Below are 17,345 nucleotides of genomic sequence, written 5' to 3'. Positions count from 1 at the left end.
GAAGAAAAAAAAAAAAAGAATTAATCAGGTTTTCCATCACTGTGGACTATTTTCCACATAACAGTAATGAGAATATTGGTACAGAAAATTGTGATAAATGAATTACAACTTTAGGACCTTTTTAAAAATATATAACTTTAGCACATTACATTGAAGCACAAATATTTCCATTAACTAAAATGAATGCAATCCACTTTCTTTCTTTTCTTTTTTTTTTTACTAAAATAGATTTCATGTACGTACAATTATAAATAAATATTTTTGTTTTCATTTTGGAATTAAATACTTTTTGGTTAATAATTTTGGAATGAAATCTCTTCACGCTACTGACCTGAAGCATGCTGAGGTCTTTATCGAACATCTCCACTCTACACTTCACATTGTGATAATAATAGATCTGCAAAAACAATCCAAGAAAAAGCACAATATATTTTATGAAAAGGCATTAACACTAGCAATGACACTGCTAAATGTCTTGACTATAAAAATAAAACACATTTATAAGCTTCTTACCTGATTGACCAAAGAGAAGCCATTTCTTCTCCACATCCCAGCATGCACCTGGGCACAGAGTACAAGGCAGCGAAGCGGATGCTCGATCAACATGGGTGGACTCAGTTCACTCTGTGAAAGACAAACGAGGCCTCAGAAATCACCAAGACTCTTTTGCAACAATTCTCATGAACCAAAACCCCCAAACCTACCAGGGGAAGCTGCTCAGGGAATCGATAGGCAACCTCAATTTTGCTCAGCAGAGCATGTAAACCTAACAGGAAGAGAGAGAGTCGCAGCTCAGTTAATATGTGGTGTGATTACCTCCATCAACCACTGCAATTTCAAAAGTGAACTCTTATATTCCATTGACCATATACACACAATGCTAAATCAAAAGATCTGTGTAGAATGTATACGGCCTTTCAACTGACCTGCTAAAAGCCGGGACACAGGCAGGTGTATGCTGACTTTCTCCTGAGAGACGCAGTAGCGGATGGTGTCGACGGAGTGGCCGCACATGCTGAGGGTTATGGGCTGCTCCCCATCTGTGAAACCACTGTGGCAGTGAGTCAGCGCACTCAGGCACTTCTTATAGGCTTCGATCAGCACTCGCTCCTGTACATGTGACAAATAATAGACTTAAATCAAGGCCCCATTGTGCATTATGGGTACTAAAGTGACTCTGTGCCTAACATGCACTTACATCACTGGCACACCATTCCTGCATCATAGAGATGATATGTGTGAGCTTCATCTGTAAGGTGAACGCTGCCTCCCATTCTGGCTCCATCTCTATGTGCTGCCCCACCTGGCGCACTACTGGGTCCATTCCCTGCAAAGAGGACACACACACACAGCTGTTTTAGTGCCAAATTTCAAATATCACTGACGCACAATCTTAAACTCAGATTGGTAGTCACCTGCATGCATTTTAGCAACTCCAAGAAAGCATCAAAACCTTCCAGATACTTGTCCCTGAGCTGGTCGGTCCACTCTGTTGGACGGCTTATCAGGACATACCTGCATCCAAGAGAAATCCATCATGACACGCATCTCGAGAAATGGGAATTTTAGACACAAAAAGATAACAGTATATGAAGTCCTTCCTGTGGAAATGGGCGGACATGCTCAGGATCTTACTTGAGGTCTCCTATAAGGCTCTGGACTCGGCGGAATTTGAAGGCCTGTTGTGCGGTGTAGCGTTCAAACTGAAAGCGGCCCTGCAGGTCTCGATGTCTGAGGTGGTCCATGAAGGTGCGGATGATGGTGGTCATCAGGTTCTCTTCTGTTATCAACATCCGCGCCTGGAAAATATCACATACACCACTGCCACATCTGACAGACCGCTGGAGGTTTGGAAGGTAAGCTGTTTTTCTATATGTGAAATTCACATTTATTGATAGGAGAAGATGAGACAGAAGAGAACACAAAAACAAAGGCAAGGGAAAGGAAGCAGGAAAGAGATGAGAAAGCAGATATGGAAGTGCAGAGAAAAATTAAAGAGGGGGAGGGAAGTGGAAGAGCGAAGAGGATGAAAACAAGAGTAGTAGTGAAGCAACCGAAAATATTCGGCCAGAAATCAATTTTTGGTTTTGGCGATACTAAATAATTTATTGATGTTTTAAGTACTTCTCCAATGATGCATTTTGACTGTGTCAAGCTACAACAGAAACCTGCCAATTCTGATATCTTGATATTAATTGATCTACAATTTTGGTTTGATGTGTGAACAAAACTACTCTAATACATTATTTGATGCATGCATACCACCCAATAATCTCAACAAACTTTATTTTTTACTTTTGATATGAAAGTCTAAAACCTATCAAATTCTAAGATAACTTAAATAAAAAAGTCAAATAAAAGAACTTCTAAACTAATGTCAAGTAACTTTACATTTACTTCAAAAAAGCCATTCAATGTCCATATCTCATTCATCAGCTACAAAAAAAACTATTCTAGGGGAGTATTTTGCTAAATATATGCACTATATTACAAATTCAATATATTCTTTACCTGTTAGTGAGGTCTTGTTTGTTGTACGTTTGAGTACATTTGTCATGAAAACAAGTTATTACAGTAAATTTAAATATTTGGATTTCAACTACAACATAATTATAGCATTACATAATTATATCATTACAAATTTGACTTGCAAGTTATGTGCAACTTTATATTTGCATACAACTCAGTTTTTATTTGAGTGTTGATTACTAAATAAATCTGATTATTAATTGACATACTATTTTTGTATTTGGCTAACTGAAAACTTAAATTTCAGTTTTAATAAAAATATTAATAATGATTTCAGTGCAAAGGAAAGAGGAATGAACAATTGTAAAAAGAAACAGGAAAAATGGAAAAGGAAGAGAAAGTGAACCCGAAATGACACGCATCTTCCTCACGGCTTAAATTTCCCTGCACATACTTACCAGAGAAGGCACGGTGAACATTTGCACAGAAAGATCAGTGACGGAGAACTCCCTGTCATGGTCGTCCTTCACATAGTCGCTCTGCAAGCGCTCATAGTTCTGCAGGCAGTGGTGAAGGAGGCAGAGGAGAGGAGAAAGAGGCAGAAGAGAGAGGAGAGGTGTGTGGGATTGGCGGTACTCACCACAGTGGGGGCGGTGAAGAGCTGCACTGACAGAGAGGTCACTGACACTACACGCTCGTGATCGTCCTCCATAAAATCTGTCTGGAGGCGCCGGTAATTCTAAGGGAAGGGGGCAGATTCACCTTCCGGGTCAGAGGTCAGGGGCATCTGCAGTTACGTCCCCCGACTCGGTTCTGTGTCTGGCGCATACGGCTTGAAGTTACACCGCGGCACTGGGGCACATGTGGAACCGGGGGACACGAGCTAAAGCTAAACTTTACACTCTGACTTTCTAGAGTTGTTTAAGCTAACTGAGTTAGGGCCCTATGGTTTCTGCAATGTGGAAAACGCAAACAGAATTGTGGAATGGAGTCGTTAAAAAAAACAAAAAAACAAAAAAAACATAACGTGGAGTATCACTGAATTATGCAAAATTTGAATAAATAAATCAAAAGCAGGGCTGTAAACTTAAAATCATAATCACAATATGGACAAAGATTGAGTTTCATTTACTGCACATTCTTAATCATGCGCAATGTTTTCAGCACCCGCGGGCTCATTATATGAGGACATGAACTTCATCTCCAGACAACCCACCTCAAAAAAAATAAAAAATAAAAAATAAAAAACTGTGAGAGAAATAGCACTATTGTGCAGTAGAATATACTTATCAAAATAATAAACCTTTATTTGTAAAGAATCAGACCATTTTTCCTGGTTTCCTAAGTTTTAATTTTAACAGTAAAACTAAAAAATAAAAGCAAGTGTTCAATTTTAATTTGATTACATTTCAAATATATTTTATGCCTTCATTTGATCACAGGCATTTTTCATTAAAATGAACACCAACACAGAACTTCTGAAAAAATACAAATAAAAATAAAACGTTGTTTCAGGACCAAATTGTTATATTTATAAAAAAATAAAAATAAATAAAAAAATGTATTCAAGTATTATTAAATAAAATTATTAATTATTTGTAATAAATTAAAGTAGAAAAAAATTTAATCAGAAATATTAAAATGGAAAAATTTGAAAAATAAAAAAAATAAAACAGATTTCACAGGGCCCTACATCAGAGTGCATTCTAAGAGAAAGATTTCCTGCTGTCACAGCATGACTCAGTCAGTCGGAGGACTGCAGCTGGCAGCGAATCAAAGACAGCAAGAGCAGCTCCGCTAAGTCATAGTATCTCTCTCTATTACACATGCTCTCTCTCTGAGACGATACCCCTCACCGAACAGGGAATGGCTGCTCAAACTCTCTTATCCTCCCAGATCAGCTGAATCAAACTGAGTGTGAAGTGAAAGTGAACTGGATATTCAAGTGTCAAACCTAGCACATTCTAACATAAATTCATATGATGGTGCAGCAAGTTTAATCTACAACTTTTTGTTGATTAAAACAGAAAATAATTTCACCAGTTTGCAAAAACAAACAAAAACTGTATTTCCAGTATCGCACTTACACTGGAATGTGTGTGGAATTTGCTCCATTTAAAATATGTTTTAATGACTATATCCATACGAACACTGTGTGGAAATTATCGTCATGATATACGATAGTAACTTTAGCCAGAAGGCAATTGTTTTCATGCTAGTCTAGTGTTAACAAGTATCAATGTTTTCGAAACTTTAAAGTTTATTCTTAAGTGATGCCTTGGCACTATTATGGAAGCTTGTTTCTGCCATCGAATAATTTCTTTTTTTTTTTTTTTTTTTTAAAAGGTAATTGTGACTTTTTCCTCTCACAATTCTGAATTTTTTACATTTAATATAGAGAGATCAATTGAGAGAGATAAACTTGTAATTGAGAGAGATAAAGTCAGAACTGTGAGAAGAGATTTTTTTCCCCCTCAGAATTGGATTTTATAACTAGCAACTGCAATTCAGAGAAAAAGTCAGAATTGCAATTGCATATCTCACAGTCCTGAAATTATATCTCACAACTGCAAGTTTTTAATTTTAGCTTATATAGACTCAGAATTCTGAGGCGAAAAAGGTCAGAATTGTGAGATGCAAACTTGGAATAGGCAGAATTCTGAGTTTATATCTCACAATTTTGACTTCTTTTCTCAGAATCGTGAGATAAAATGTTGCAATTACATTTTTTTTATCCCACTCCACGGTAATCATGAGAATGCAAACTCTAGTGGGTAGATGTGCAAACTTTTCTCCACTTTTTGGGGCTTCATGGGCTTTACTGTCAATATAAAGACTGTGCCATAGCAAATTGAAGTCTTACCTTTGCAAACTGGATTGCGAAAAGTTTCTTGTACTTTGTATCCATGAGTAGGCTGCTCATAAAGAGCTGGTGGTAAACATTTCTTGCTCCTGCAGGAAACACAAGATTAGATACTTAGGATTAGAACTTAACTGGGTGAATCTCACAAAACCCATTAAGAACATGTTCCAGAATTTAACAAGAAATTATGGTTACACTTCATTTTAAAGTAGATAATACATTTAAGCATATAATTAAGTATTGAGCAATATTAATTAACAACATGTACTTTCTATAGGGTTAGTTTCTTTAATTATATATAGTTTACTATTTAGTAGTAAGTATATGTAATGTGTAACAAGAACACTGAGAATGGAAGACACTCAACTAAAAATAATGGGAATATAAACGTAACACGTACAGACATGACAGTAATGAGACTTGGCAGGGAAATCAGTCTTGTCATGAAATGCAAATAAATACTCCAAATAAATTTCACTTGTCCTAAAATGCGCTTAATCTGTTTTTCTTTTGATTTGGGGGTAAAGTGTGATCTGAACACGCTTTCATGGCATTCACTGGGCTGAGTGTTTCTCCAGTAGAGCTGATGTCAGCACACTCTTTCATTCACCTTTCCACATCTTGGAGTCACAGAGCATGAGCGTGTCCACCAGAGAAGAGTTCTCTCCCTCCGGTCCTCGCTGCAGACCCACCTGACACAGGATCCTCCTCAGAGCATCTGATAGGAACAGCAATAAACTCAGGCACTGATTCTTCACAAACACTGACACAAGGCACACTGCTACATTAAAGAGGTCATGACATAGGAAATCTTATACTACGGGGCCGTTGAATGCTTGAATCTGATCGGCTGACCAATGTTCTAAGGTGTGCAATTATTTCCGGGGAAACGCACGGCAGACGTAGTTCCAGGCAGCTCTTGACCGCATTACATATAAATATCACTTCGCCAAATGATTTCTGTTATTTCAAAGGTTCTTACAAGAGCAAAATAACCAAAACCCACAACGACACTGGCCAAACAAATAAATATAGTAAGCAATAGGATAAAAATGAGAGATTATTTCCAAGTTTTGCCACAAAATTATGTTTTATGTATGTAAAGCACATACTCTATTTCTCCTGCTCTCGCTCCCTTGATGCACACACATAGTTTGCACACACGCTTATGTTGTTAGTGTTATCAGTTTTATCAGAAAAATAGTTTAGCAACTTAAAAGCTACATGACGTTTCTCACAAGCGAGGTAACGACAGCACTGTTCATGAAGAAAATGAACTTAAAGTTTCACTATTAGTAGAGAAGCTGCTGCCGAACACTTTTGAGAGACACACAGACTCAGGTAACTTAATTCACATGCTCTCTCTCTCTCTCTCTCTCTAATAACTTAATTAAATAGTTGCATAAGTCTGCTATCAACGGCTCAAGCCTCTGTTACTAGGTCTAAATTACGTTTTGGAATTAGCAACGGAGGCGTTGGATAAGATGCGGAAGAAACTAATCCTACTCACAATAGTGTTTTAAGTACAAAAACCGGACGAATGCCTTGAAATATATAATCTGACCGATGTCTTGAGGTGTGGCTACCATAGTATAAGCGGAATAATTGACTCCGGGCCGTTGAATTAATAGAAAAATAATGCACACCCGAGGTGTAACAGCCCGTCATCAATTATCCCTTACAAATTTGCCTTGATCTTTTGACATAAGAGGTCTTTGTACCATTAAAACATCCTGCAAGTTTCATAGATTAAAACGTCCTCGCAAACGATTTCATAACGTTTTGTCTCTAAATGGCAGTTTCATTTGGAAATTGTTTTCAAAACACTTCCTCGTGTGCAATATCGAGGGGGCACTGAAAGTGTTTCACGTAATGATGTTAACCAATCATAACAGTGGACATTTACTGACAAGCTTTAAAGGAACCATTTGTTAAAAGGGGATCATTTCAGACAGAGGGTCAGAATGAGGGTTGAAAAATGTTTTTGGTGCAAAAAAAATAAATAAAAATTGTTAACAAGTCAACTTCAGGATACACCAAGTTAACTGGATTACTGGATCCATTGCAAAAATAACAAAATGAACAGCCATAAAAGCCTAATGTATTGCAACAGCTAAATGGAAAAGAATTTGGCTTTGCAGAAGATTGGCTTTTCCAAAAGAGCTTGAAATTAAAGAATTCAAAAGGAGAGGGGGAAAAAAGAAAGTGAGAGAAAGATGAAGAAACTGACCTGAGTATCTGATGATTTGGCCGAGCCAGGTGAGAGCTTTGAGCGCAAAACACTGATGAGCCACTATAGAGGAGTGCATGACTTGAACCCGCAGGGGTTTCGTCTGCCGACTCGTGTTCCTCTGCAAAACATGTGTCCAAACAAACAAACTACATTTAGACAAACATTTTAATGATGCTTTAATCTCTGAAAAGTTGCCCCCACAGTGCTAAAATGTTTTGGATGGCTGCCAAGGGGTGTTATAATGTCCTTCCTTCAATGTCAGTCTATGGGACTTAAAGTCACATGTACGTAGCATAACAATGCGAGGACATGCAAGAAACCAAGGTTTGATATTTATGGCAATAATGATAATAGGTAATAGTGATGTTTGTTTAACCAAACACAACTAACAAGCTTGTTTGTGAACCATGTATCACTGTCTGATGCTGAAACTGCGATATGCAAATTGGGGAGCATTTCTCCATAAAACTTAAATGAATGCCCTATTTAATCAGACCTTTCAGTAAAAAGAGCAAAAAACCCAATTGCTTTATACATCTGAGGCAAACAGATGGGATTTGTGATTGTTCAGGACTCACCACAATAACAGATTTGGCCTGCTCACAAAACTGGAAGTCCCCAAAGCGAACAGACTTCCTGCCCTGAATTCAGTGAACAGAAGTAATCAATGAACAAAAGCAAGAACAAGCTGTGCTTAACCTTAAGCCTGAATCGTGGCACTGTGGAACTAACAGCAGGTGAACTTACATCTCTGTCCACAGTGGTGGCGAAACTGACGGCCTCTTTCTGAGTGCAGTTCACAGCTTTCTGTAATGTATAGATGACCTGCTCGTACGTGTGGACCTCATCATTGAACAGCATGCAGTAGTACGTGTCTCCACGCGCCCTTGAGAACAAAATAAGCAACTTGCATTTCTCCCAATATACTAACATGCATTAATCAAAAGCAATCATAAAATGTTAGGGGGTTAGGGTTAGATACTTTAAAGATTCAGAGAAAGCATTTAATTCCTAGAAAGAAATTGCAACAAAGCTTGGTGGACAAATGTTTACATTAATCTACGCCCCACCTCCAGCAGAGCGGGGCTGTTGGAACGGTCGAAAACAGTATACCGTCGCTCAGTCTTTTCGAACTTCTTTTTGCCCCCAAACAAAGAACGAAAACGAACTTCGTTTGAAGTATATCGGGGCCTTAAGGATGGTTAAGAGTCGTGCTAATGGGTCTTACGGGGGCTCAAGGCCTTCAGGTAGCTCGTCTTCTTTTTCCCAGGTGAGCATGTCCACAGCATATTTGAGGATGATGGAGAAAACATTATACGTGCGAGCAACCATCTCATCAGATAGATTAGCCAACGGATCCTGCCAAACAAAACAGGGAACACAAGGGTTTGTTTCAAATTTAACCCATATACTGCTCTAATAATCCTCAAGTTGTGCCTATGAATACTACATCATGCTGAAGTATTTGTGTGGTACTGCCAAGAAATATTTGGTAACTAGGAATTACACAAGCTTCAGTCTGGATCCAACCCTTAAATGATCTGATGACCAAACACCTGAGAAGAGATGATGCCAACCCTCAGACAACATACAGAATTACCAAATTTTGCTACAAGTTAAATATAGTAAGTTTCTACAATATATAAATATAATTAAGCTGCTTTGCAACGATTTGTATCGTAAAAAGCGCTATACAAAAACTTGAATTGAATATTCAGAATCATTAAATTCCTCATCAATTCCCATTCCTTTTGTTGATTCTGTGTCAAAGGTGTCTCACCTTCTGGGAAGAGTCACTGATATTGGGCTCGTGTTTCTGACAGTAAGGACCCTTCTTCCAGGCCTCTGTGTCGCCGCAGTCGCAGAAGCCTCCTCCTCCTGAGGTGGTCATCTACAGAGAGCACAAAGAGCCACTTACTCACAAAGACAGCAGCACATGACGGCTCACAGTTGATCTCAAGTCTCTTATATCTGCATCTTAGAAATAATAGACCTGTCATTGTCATGAAGTCACTAGTCAAGAGATGCATTACTGTCTGATCTAGTGTTCCTTAAAACAAACACACTGTCTTGCACATGCTATGAGGGTTAAATCACAGAGACACCACAAATTTTGGAACACATTATACACTTAACCCTATGAAGCCAAACATTATTGTAAATATTGTATATATTTGTAAAGTAAAGGCAAGAATAATTTTTAGATTATTACTAATATATGGACACTTACTGGACTGAAGCAACTTACTTGATTATCCATATCATTTTTAGAAAAATTATGTTAAAATGTGAGCATCAAGGAGCTTTTGAGGAATGTTTATTTCTTATTATTGCATTGCACTGCATTATGTGTTTTGCCACCACAATAACAACTACAGAACCTTGATCATAAAATTAAAAATACATCATCTTAGTGAGACATTATTGAGAGATTATTATAACCCTGCATTTTTTGTCAGTAGTCTGCCTTACCATTATAAAAATCTCACTGACCTACATCTATCAAAGTTTCATCTTACTTTTTGGCTATATAAATATTAAAAACTGCAACTGTTTGGTAGATCTGAGGTGTTTTTTTCCCCTCTTGATCATACTTTCTGAGCCAATAAAGCCACAAAAAACTTTTTTTTTTTTTTTTTAAAGTAAAAACTCAGAACTACAACCTTTTGCAACAACCTTTATGATGTTCTTAAACTTTTTTTTGAGTGAAGTTGAAAACATTTCAAACAAAGCTGTTGTTACAAAAATCTGAGTCAGGTAAAACTGAAAGAGCACTTGAATTAGAAAGCAGGCTGTTCATTTTGTTAGACTGGCTGTTTGATCTTCACAAATGCAACAGCTTCGTCTGTCCTGTAACCTTTACAAAGATGTGCACCATGAGTCACAGCTGAAAAAGTATGAACTATCATTTTGGTTGAGCCGTAATGACTTCTCGGACTTAGTTTGGTTGGACAAATGTAAACAGGATTTTTTTTTGTTAGGGAGAAGTCAGGGTCCACGTGGCACTAGTGCAGCCAGTTTCTACTGCTCCAAATGGGACTGACCCAACACTTGGTACACTTACATTTAGTCATTTAGCAGACACTTTTATCCAAAGCGACTTACAAATGAGGACAATGGAAGCAATCAAAATCAACAAAAGAGCAATGATATGCATGACAAGTCTCAGTTAGCCTAACGCAGTACTCATAGCAAGATTGGTTTTGTTTTTATTATATAATAAATAAAAAGAAAACAGATAGAATACAAAAAGAATAGAGCAAGCTGGTTTGTTAATTGTTTGCTTTTTGTTAATTGTGTAATAAATAAAAATAAAACAAAAAGATAGAAGTCACAAAAGGGGCATTTTTTTTTAAAGAATATAATTAGAATAGAGAGTGATGGAGTTAAAGGGTCAAATAAAGATGGGAGAGATGTGTTTTTAGTTGATTCTTGAAGATGGCTAAGGACTCAGCTGCTCGGATTGAGTTGGGCACTTCATTCCACCAGGCGGGAACATTTAATGTAAAAGTCTGTGAAAGTGATTTTTGGTGTTTGACACTTTCTCTGCAGCCGTTACACCAACATGCTGTTACATACCTGCTGTTACAGACTACTGTGTGTGTCTCGGTTTCCTCTTACCCTGTAGCGATGCTCTTTGTGAACGCTGCCTAAGAAGCACTGCATACACAGCACGCAGGTCGGATCAGCCGCACACTCCCTGAAAAGGTAAAATATCAAATGTGAATTACTTAAGAGTAGAAAAAAAAAAAAAACTCAATGAGCTGCCTACAATTAAACCATTTTTTAGGTAGCACAGAGACACTCACAGATGAATGCTGCCTTTTTGATTCCTCATTTTGGCCCAACTCTAAGGCAGTATGGCATGCCTTCACATATAAAGCAATCCAACTATTCACTTCAAGTGAATAACTCTGTTGCAGTGTCCCAAGTCACGTCCTATCAGTCTTAAATAGTATTCAAAATTAAAATTAGTGTGTCCCAAATTGTATTATGTCAAAATTAGTATCTTAAAGGTACCCGGACGGTTTACAATTTCCACTGGAAATTCAAAGTGCAGATCCGTGAACACTAAGGGCTAGTATTGGCCATAACCCACTATGCTTTGAATACATTATTGGCGGTTATTTATGTAAAGGGGTTTGAATGATTAATAATCAATATCTAACCTGATGGAAAACATTTAAACTGCAATAACATTGTGAAATGTTATAACTTTTAAATGCACTATGCTAAAACATAAGAAATTAATCAATTTATACACCATTTATTTATGAAAATGTTCACAGAAATCTCAGCATGACGTTTTACATGCTTTAAAAAAATTGTTTAAAAGTTTTGGTAAAAATAAGAGAGATTCCTAAATATTACGGTTTATATTGTTTGTTACTGGTAAAAGTTAAGTGTGTTCACTTAGTGAAAAACTGAAAAACACAGCTAAATTTGATTTATTTCCATACAAGGGCTTTCCACACAGCCTTTCATAATTTTTGCAGGTGGTTTCAGTTGTTTGCAAATTTAGAAAAAAATCAAATAAAATAGCAGGTTACACATGAATCATGATTTGTTTCATCAGTAACTGTTGCTTAAAATTGGTAGACAGATTTCACACAGGCGTACATGTTTAGCGAATGAGAGCTAATGATTCCTCCAATTAAAATAAATAAATAAAGCCATCTCAGAGCAAATACCAAAAAAGAACTAGGGTTTGGATCAGAGCCAGTGCCACATTACATGACAGGATTGAAAATGAACACCTGCACAAATTCTTAGGATGAAAGATATATTTCACACACCATTCACATCAGCCAGATCAGATTCTAATCTGATAATACCAGCATGATAAAGTATTCGGGATATGTGTGAGCCCTTTTATTTGTTTCTCGAAGAAACAGAGCAGAACAGTACATACTCCAGTCACCTCCGGCCTCTTAGCCGGCTTACAGTGATCTTGCCTAAAGGACTTAACCTCACAGCAACCTGACCTAATTCAGCCAAGACTTCCATGTCTGTGGGAACACACTGACCCACAGTATCCCAGGTCAGACAGCTACAACAACTTCAACCGCATACACGCATGGCTTAGGACTTGTATGGAGACAAAATTAATAAAGGTAAAAAAACGTAATAAATTCAACACTACCAGTGAAGTTAGAAAAAAATTATATTTTTGAATGTCTCTTATGCTCACCAAAGTGCATGCAAAAAAAAAAAAAAAAAAAAAAACAGTAAAACAGTAATATTGTGAAATATCATTACAATTTCAAATTATACATATTCAAACAGAAAACAGTTCAAATGCTATTTCGACCTGTGTTCCAAAGCTGAATTTACTCTTCAGTCTTCGGTGTCACATGATCCTTCAGAAATCATTCTAATATGCTGATTTGCTGCTCAATTGTCGTCATTTAATTTTGATGCTCATTATTAATAATGGTTCTTAATATTAGTTTTTACTGATTAATATGCATGTGCAAAATATTATATATAAACATTTTTTGATGAATAGAAAGTACAATAGAACAGCATTTCTGAAGGTGACATTGAAGACTAGAGTAATGATGCTGAAAATACTGGTTCAATTTTAATATATTATATTGGAAAACAGTTATTTCAAATGGTAATAACATTTCTGTATTTTTGATCATATAAATGCAGCCTTAGTGAGCATAAGAGACATGGGGGGGGGGGATTCCAAACTTCCAACTGGTTCCAAAATGTACTAAATCATCTGACAGCAAGCAGCTCACTAAAGCCTGGCTCACACTACAAGATTTTTAGCCCGATTTAGCCCAAATTTTCCCCTACCGAGAATCGGAGGAAAAATCTTGACGAGCACCTCGATCAGTCCCGATGTTCGGCGTGGATTATCTGATAATGTGAGGCGTGCACCAATAGAACTTTGCACCTCCTGATCCTCTAGCACAAAAATCGGGGCCACCCCGATCATATCAAACATGTTTGATATTTACGGTTTAAAATGGGGATGATGATGGCTATATGATTACGTCAGCACTTTCATAACAGCCAATGCGCGACCGCAAAACAGCTGCTGTACGGCTCCGATGAATAGTGGAGACAGAGGAAACTGCTTCATGAAGATTTGTAGTAACACCATTGCCTGTATATGTCAAACGGATCACAACCGATAAGGAGAAAGAGAAGTGCTGGGGTGAAATCGCCTCAGTTTTGAAGTGAAAGCTGCTAGCACGCTAGCTAACATGTAAACATTGCTGACGAGCTTCTGCGTGAGATCACGTGAGGCGCTCCCTCTGGCATGATAATCTTATGTTTAAGATTTGTTTAAGAACTATAAGCAGGCGCAGTGATATGCCACCGCAAGCACCACTCACATTTTCTTCAGTGTGCCTGCTGCGGCCATGTTACGGCAGCAAACTTCCTTGATTATTACGCTGGAATGGGAGTATAGTTCCTAATCATATTGGACTAGAAAATCGCAACTTTTCATTTTCCGCCGGTCTTAGTACCCGATAGAACTACAGAAGAGTCAAGTTTTAAATAGGAAAAATATCGAAACTCTTTGGTCATTTTTGAACGCAATGCTACTGGTCTAATCGGATTCAATGATCTATGCTAAGCTATGCTAAAAGTGCTATCGCCAGACCCGGAGATCGGCTGAATAGATTCCAAAACGGTAAAACTCAACTTATTAACTCTGGGGGAGTTGGAGAATGAGCCTATTTCCAAAAAAAGTGGAGTGTTCCTTTAAGTTTTGGAACAGAGCCACAATATCTTGTCTTTAGTGCCTTCTGAAATCAAATGAATTGAGAATCAACACCCTTCTCTGGGTGGATCAGAAAGAGATGAAGTATTCACATTGTACCTGCATGAGTACGTTGGCTCTCCCACTTTAAACACATGGCCACAGAGCTGTGAGGGTTGGTTGTTCTGTTCCAGCTTGGCCAATCCCACAGACGGCTCTTCCCCGCACAGGTACCACTCCAGCGGGCTCTGAAGCAGCAGCTGAGCCAGCAGGTCCTCGTTCTGAGGGTTCAGGTTGGGGCCCAGGCAGTAGATCTTGGGGACGTAGCAGGCCAAGTGCTGGTACACCTCTTTGGGTAGGTTGCTCACCTGCAGCCATTTCTATGGACAGATGGGCAAAATATTAGACACACACACACAAAAAGAAATTATTATTATTATTATTATCATTATCATCTGCTAATCAGTGCTACAGAGCAAAATCAGACACAGAGGGTCCATAAACTAAAACCGTAATTGGCAAAGTAAACAGTCAGGTGAACAAAGGTCAGGCTTGAAAAAGAACACTAGTAGGAGGCCAGTCTTTGATTGCACTGCTTTTTTTAAATTCACATGGCCTGGAACATGGTCAGTTCATTTTCTCGTAAGTATGACCAAAACCTTACTTCACAATAACAGTATTTTTGTGGGTGAACATAAAAAATAATATTAATATATATTAATACACACATTAGTTACATAACAGTGTTACTAATTATTACCAGAGAATTAAATGGGAATGGGATACAAATTCATCACATATTTTTTTTCTCCTTTTCAAAATGTACATGTCAGGCGAAGTTCAGGCATCAACCTTCTCATTATTTATCCGTTAAATTAGACAATTGTTTTTTTTTTTGTTTGTTTTTTTAAATCAAGGCAAGTGGAGTTTCACCTCACAACTTTATGTAATCTCATATGTGTGTGTAAATAAATAAATATAAATAACCATTTAAAAGTTTGAATACATTTATTCAGCAAGAATGCATTAAATCAGTCAAAAGTGAGAGTAAGGACTTAAAATGTTACCAAAAAAAAGCCTATTTCAAATAAATTGTTCTTTTCAGCCTTCTATTCATCAAATAATTTTGAATAATAAACGTATGATGTTTTCCACAAAAATATTATAATTAATAAAATAAGAAGGAACGTTTCTTAGGCAGCAAATCAGCATATTAGAATGATTTCTGAAGGATCATGTGACAATGAAGACTGGATTAACAGCTTTTAAATTTTAATAATTACAATAATATTTCATTATATTACTGTTCATTTTGTATTTTTGACCAAATGCAGCCTTGATGAGCATAATAGACTTCTTTCAAAAACAAGTTGCTGCTATAAATATTCTTACCACAAACTTAAGATAGTATAGTTTTTGTTCTAAAAGTGCTTAATTATTTAATAACAGACTAGGCTTGTAGTCTGTCATTAAAACCATGACAAAGAAAACATGGCCTTTGTTTACGGTGCATTAAATAAATAAAAGAATAATAATAATACATTTAAATAGACAAATTTTATGACAGTATCAAATATATTTAATTGACAATACGATCCCAGAATGAACTCAGACAGCATCGACATTTTTTTTTGTTTTTGTTTCTCCTTCTAAATGTAAGTGTTCATATTAGTATAGATGCTGCCCTAGAAGATGGCAAAGGAAGCTCACAGGGTTTTGTAAGTACAACATGCAACTCTGACAGCATGATCCCGAAAGGAAATACTGTAACAACCTAGATGATGTCCAACAGCATATATGTGCCACAATCACATGTTAGAAGGAAACATAGGGATTACGTATGCACAGTAAGTGGAACTTGGCAGTCTTTGCGACTGTCTACATCGACCTACTAACCTGGATTTAGTCCTAGAGCGTATTGCCAAACAATCCAGCATCTGTTTTCAGACAATTCACCATGCAAGTTGATTGAGATTTGCGGTTTTATCAGCACAGACCTAAAGTGCAAAGTGGCCTGTGTTTTTCATGCACATGGTGTCTAACATACAGTCTAAATACCCAGGATAATGTGCAGTGCTGTCTTTCGGTCTGTCAGACAACACAAACCGCAGCAAAGTGAGGTCGTGCATATGGCTTAATATAACCACCATCTGAGCTACTTTGCAAAAACAAACCTAATGTTTTTTAGATAGATGTGGCATGTAAATGTAGTGGGTTAGCCAATTTGCAAAATAAAAAAACATGTAACTGGGCTATAAGATTAGTGTTTAGTTTGTAAACCACAACATTCGTCAACACCTGCTATACAAAGAAAGAAACCAGAAATACAGCTTACACTAATGTTTTTACAGGAACGCAGAAAAAACTACACACATTCCCAAGCTCTGGTTTACTGTCTGCTTGCCTAAATCAATTGTAACGCTGTTAAAAGAGCTGTTTGTGAGGCAATGTTAATTACACCGTAAACTACATGACGACGTAAAAACGATGAACAAAGCAGCCAGTTGTTTTTATCCAACTCTTGACAGATCTCTTTAAACTGTCAGCAAAGCCACAGGTCAAACCCAAAACGCGAGAAACGAAAGGATGTTTTACTTGCCGCTATATTAAATAAATGTTCTCGTAAACGGAGTGTCAAGTGTATGTGTTTTGGAGCTTGAGGTGTGAAAATCTCACAGGCTAGCCGTTAGCGCGTTAGCAGAACGACACTGAGCAAAACAACCAGAGACGAGCGGAGCGAGAAAAACTGAAAATTCATCGCCAACGCATCGATTACGGCAAACAAATACATATAATTCACCAGAAGAGACATTTTGCAGAGTCTTTATGAAACTGTCGCCTACCGCAGCGGTGTCCTTTGCGGAGAAATTGAGGAATTCGCTACACAGAGCGGACGGTGCATCACGATCGGTCTCGGCCGCCGCCATCTTTCCTTCAGTGTCCAGCAGCAGCGGCAGAAGCAGCAGAGAGGGAAGCGGAAATCAGCCGCGCGCTCTGCTTCCGTCAAAGAGCTGGAAAACTTTTCAGCTGACTAATGGCAATGGAAAAGTGTCCCT

General features: G+C 37.6%; 1 protein-coding gene across 2 annotated transcripts in view; it reads right to left on the bottom strand.

Moving 5' to 3' along the window:
- The window catches only part of ubr2 (ubiquitin protein ligase E3 component n-recognin 2), a 41,881-nt gene extending 24,537 nt beyond the window's left edge, over window positions 1–17,344 (bottom strand). Inside the window, exons 1-18 of one of the 2 annotated variants that reach the window (XM_058795545.1) lie at window positions 17,133–17,344; window positions 14,410–14,669; window positions 11,187–11,265; window positions 9,346–9,456; window positions 8,794–8,924; window positions 8,313–8,451; window positions 8,144–8,206; window positions 7,563–7,683; window positions 5,943–6,050; window positions 5,333–5,421; window positions 3,110–3,208; window positions 1,636–1,799; window positions 1,416–1,515; window positions 1,199–1,327; window positions 927–1,110; window positions 705–766; window positions 514–624; window positions 332–397 (exon numbers count right to left, since the gene is read on the bottom strand). In XM_058795545.1, coding sequence (XP_058651528.1) covers window positions 332–397; window positions 514–624; window positions 705–766; window positions 927–1,110; window positions 1,199–1,327; window positions 1,416–1,515; window positions 1,636–1,799; window positions 3,110–3,208; window positions 5,333–5,421; window positions 5,943–6,050; window positions 7,563–7,683; window positions 8,144–8,206; window positions 8,313–8,451; window positions 8,794–8,924; window positions 9,346–9,456; window positions 11,187–11,265; window positions 14,410–14,669; window positions 17,133–17,216 — 2,100 coding nt within the window. In that variant the 5' untranslated portion in view covers window positions 17,217–17,344. Of the gene's footprint in view, window positions 1–331; window positions 398–513; window positions 625–704; window positions 767–926; window positions 1,111–1,198; window positions 1,328–1,415; window positions 1,516–1,635; window positions 1,800–2,927; window positions 3,027–3,109; window positions 3,209–5,332; window positions 5,422–5,942; window positions 6,051–7,562; window positions 7,684–8,143; window positions 8,207–8,312; window positions 8,452–8,793; window positions 8,925–9,345; window positions 9,457–11,186; window positions 11,266–14,409; window positions 14,670–17,132 lie in introns of both variants that reach the window. The other variant, XM_058795544.1, reaches the window with a different exon arrangement.
- Window position 17,345: the final 1 nt, after the last annotated feature.

The sequence above is a fragment of the Onychostoma macrolepis genome, chromosome 13 (genome assembly GCF_012432095.1).
Source record: "Onychostoma macrolepis isolate SWU-2019 chromosome 13, ASM1243209v1, whole genome shotgun sequence".
Lineage (NCBI taxonomy): Eukaryota > Metazoa > Chordata > Actinopteri > Cypriniformes > Cyprinidae > Onychostoma > Onychostoma macrolepis.
Note: the sequence above shows the minus strand (reverse complement) of the source record. Positions and strands in the feature narration are given on the sequence as shown.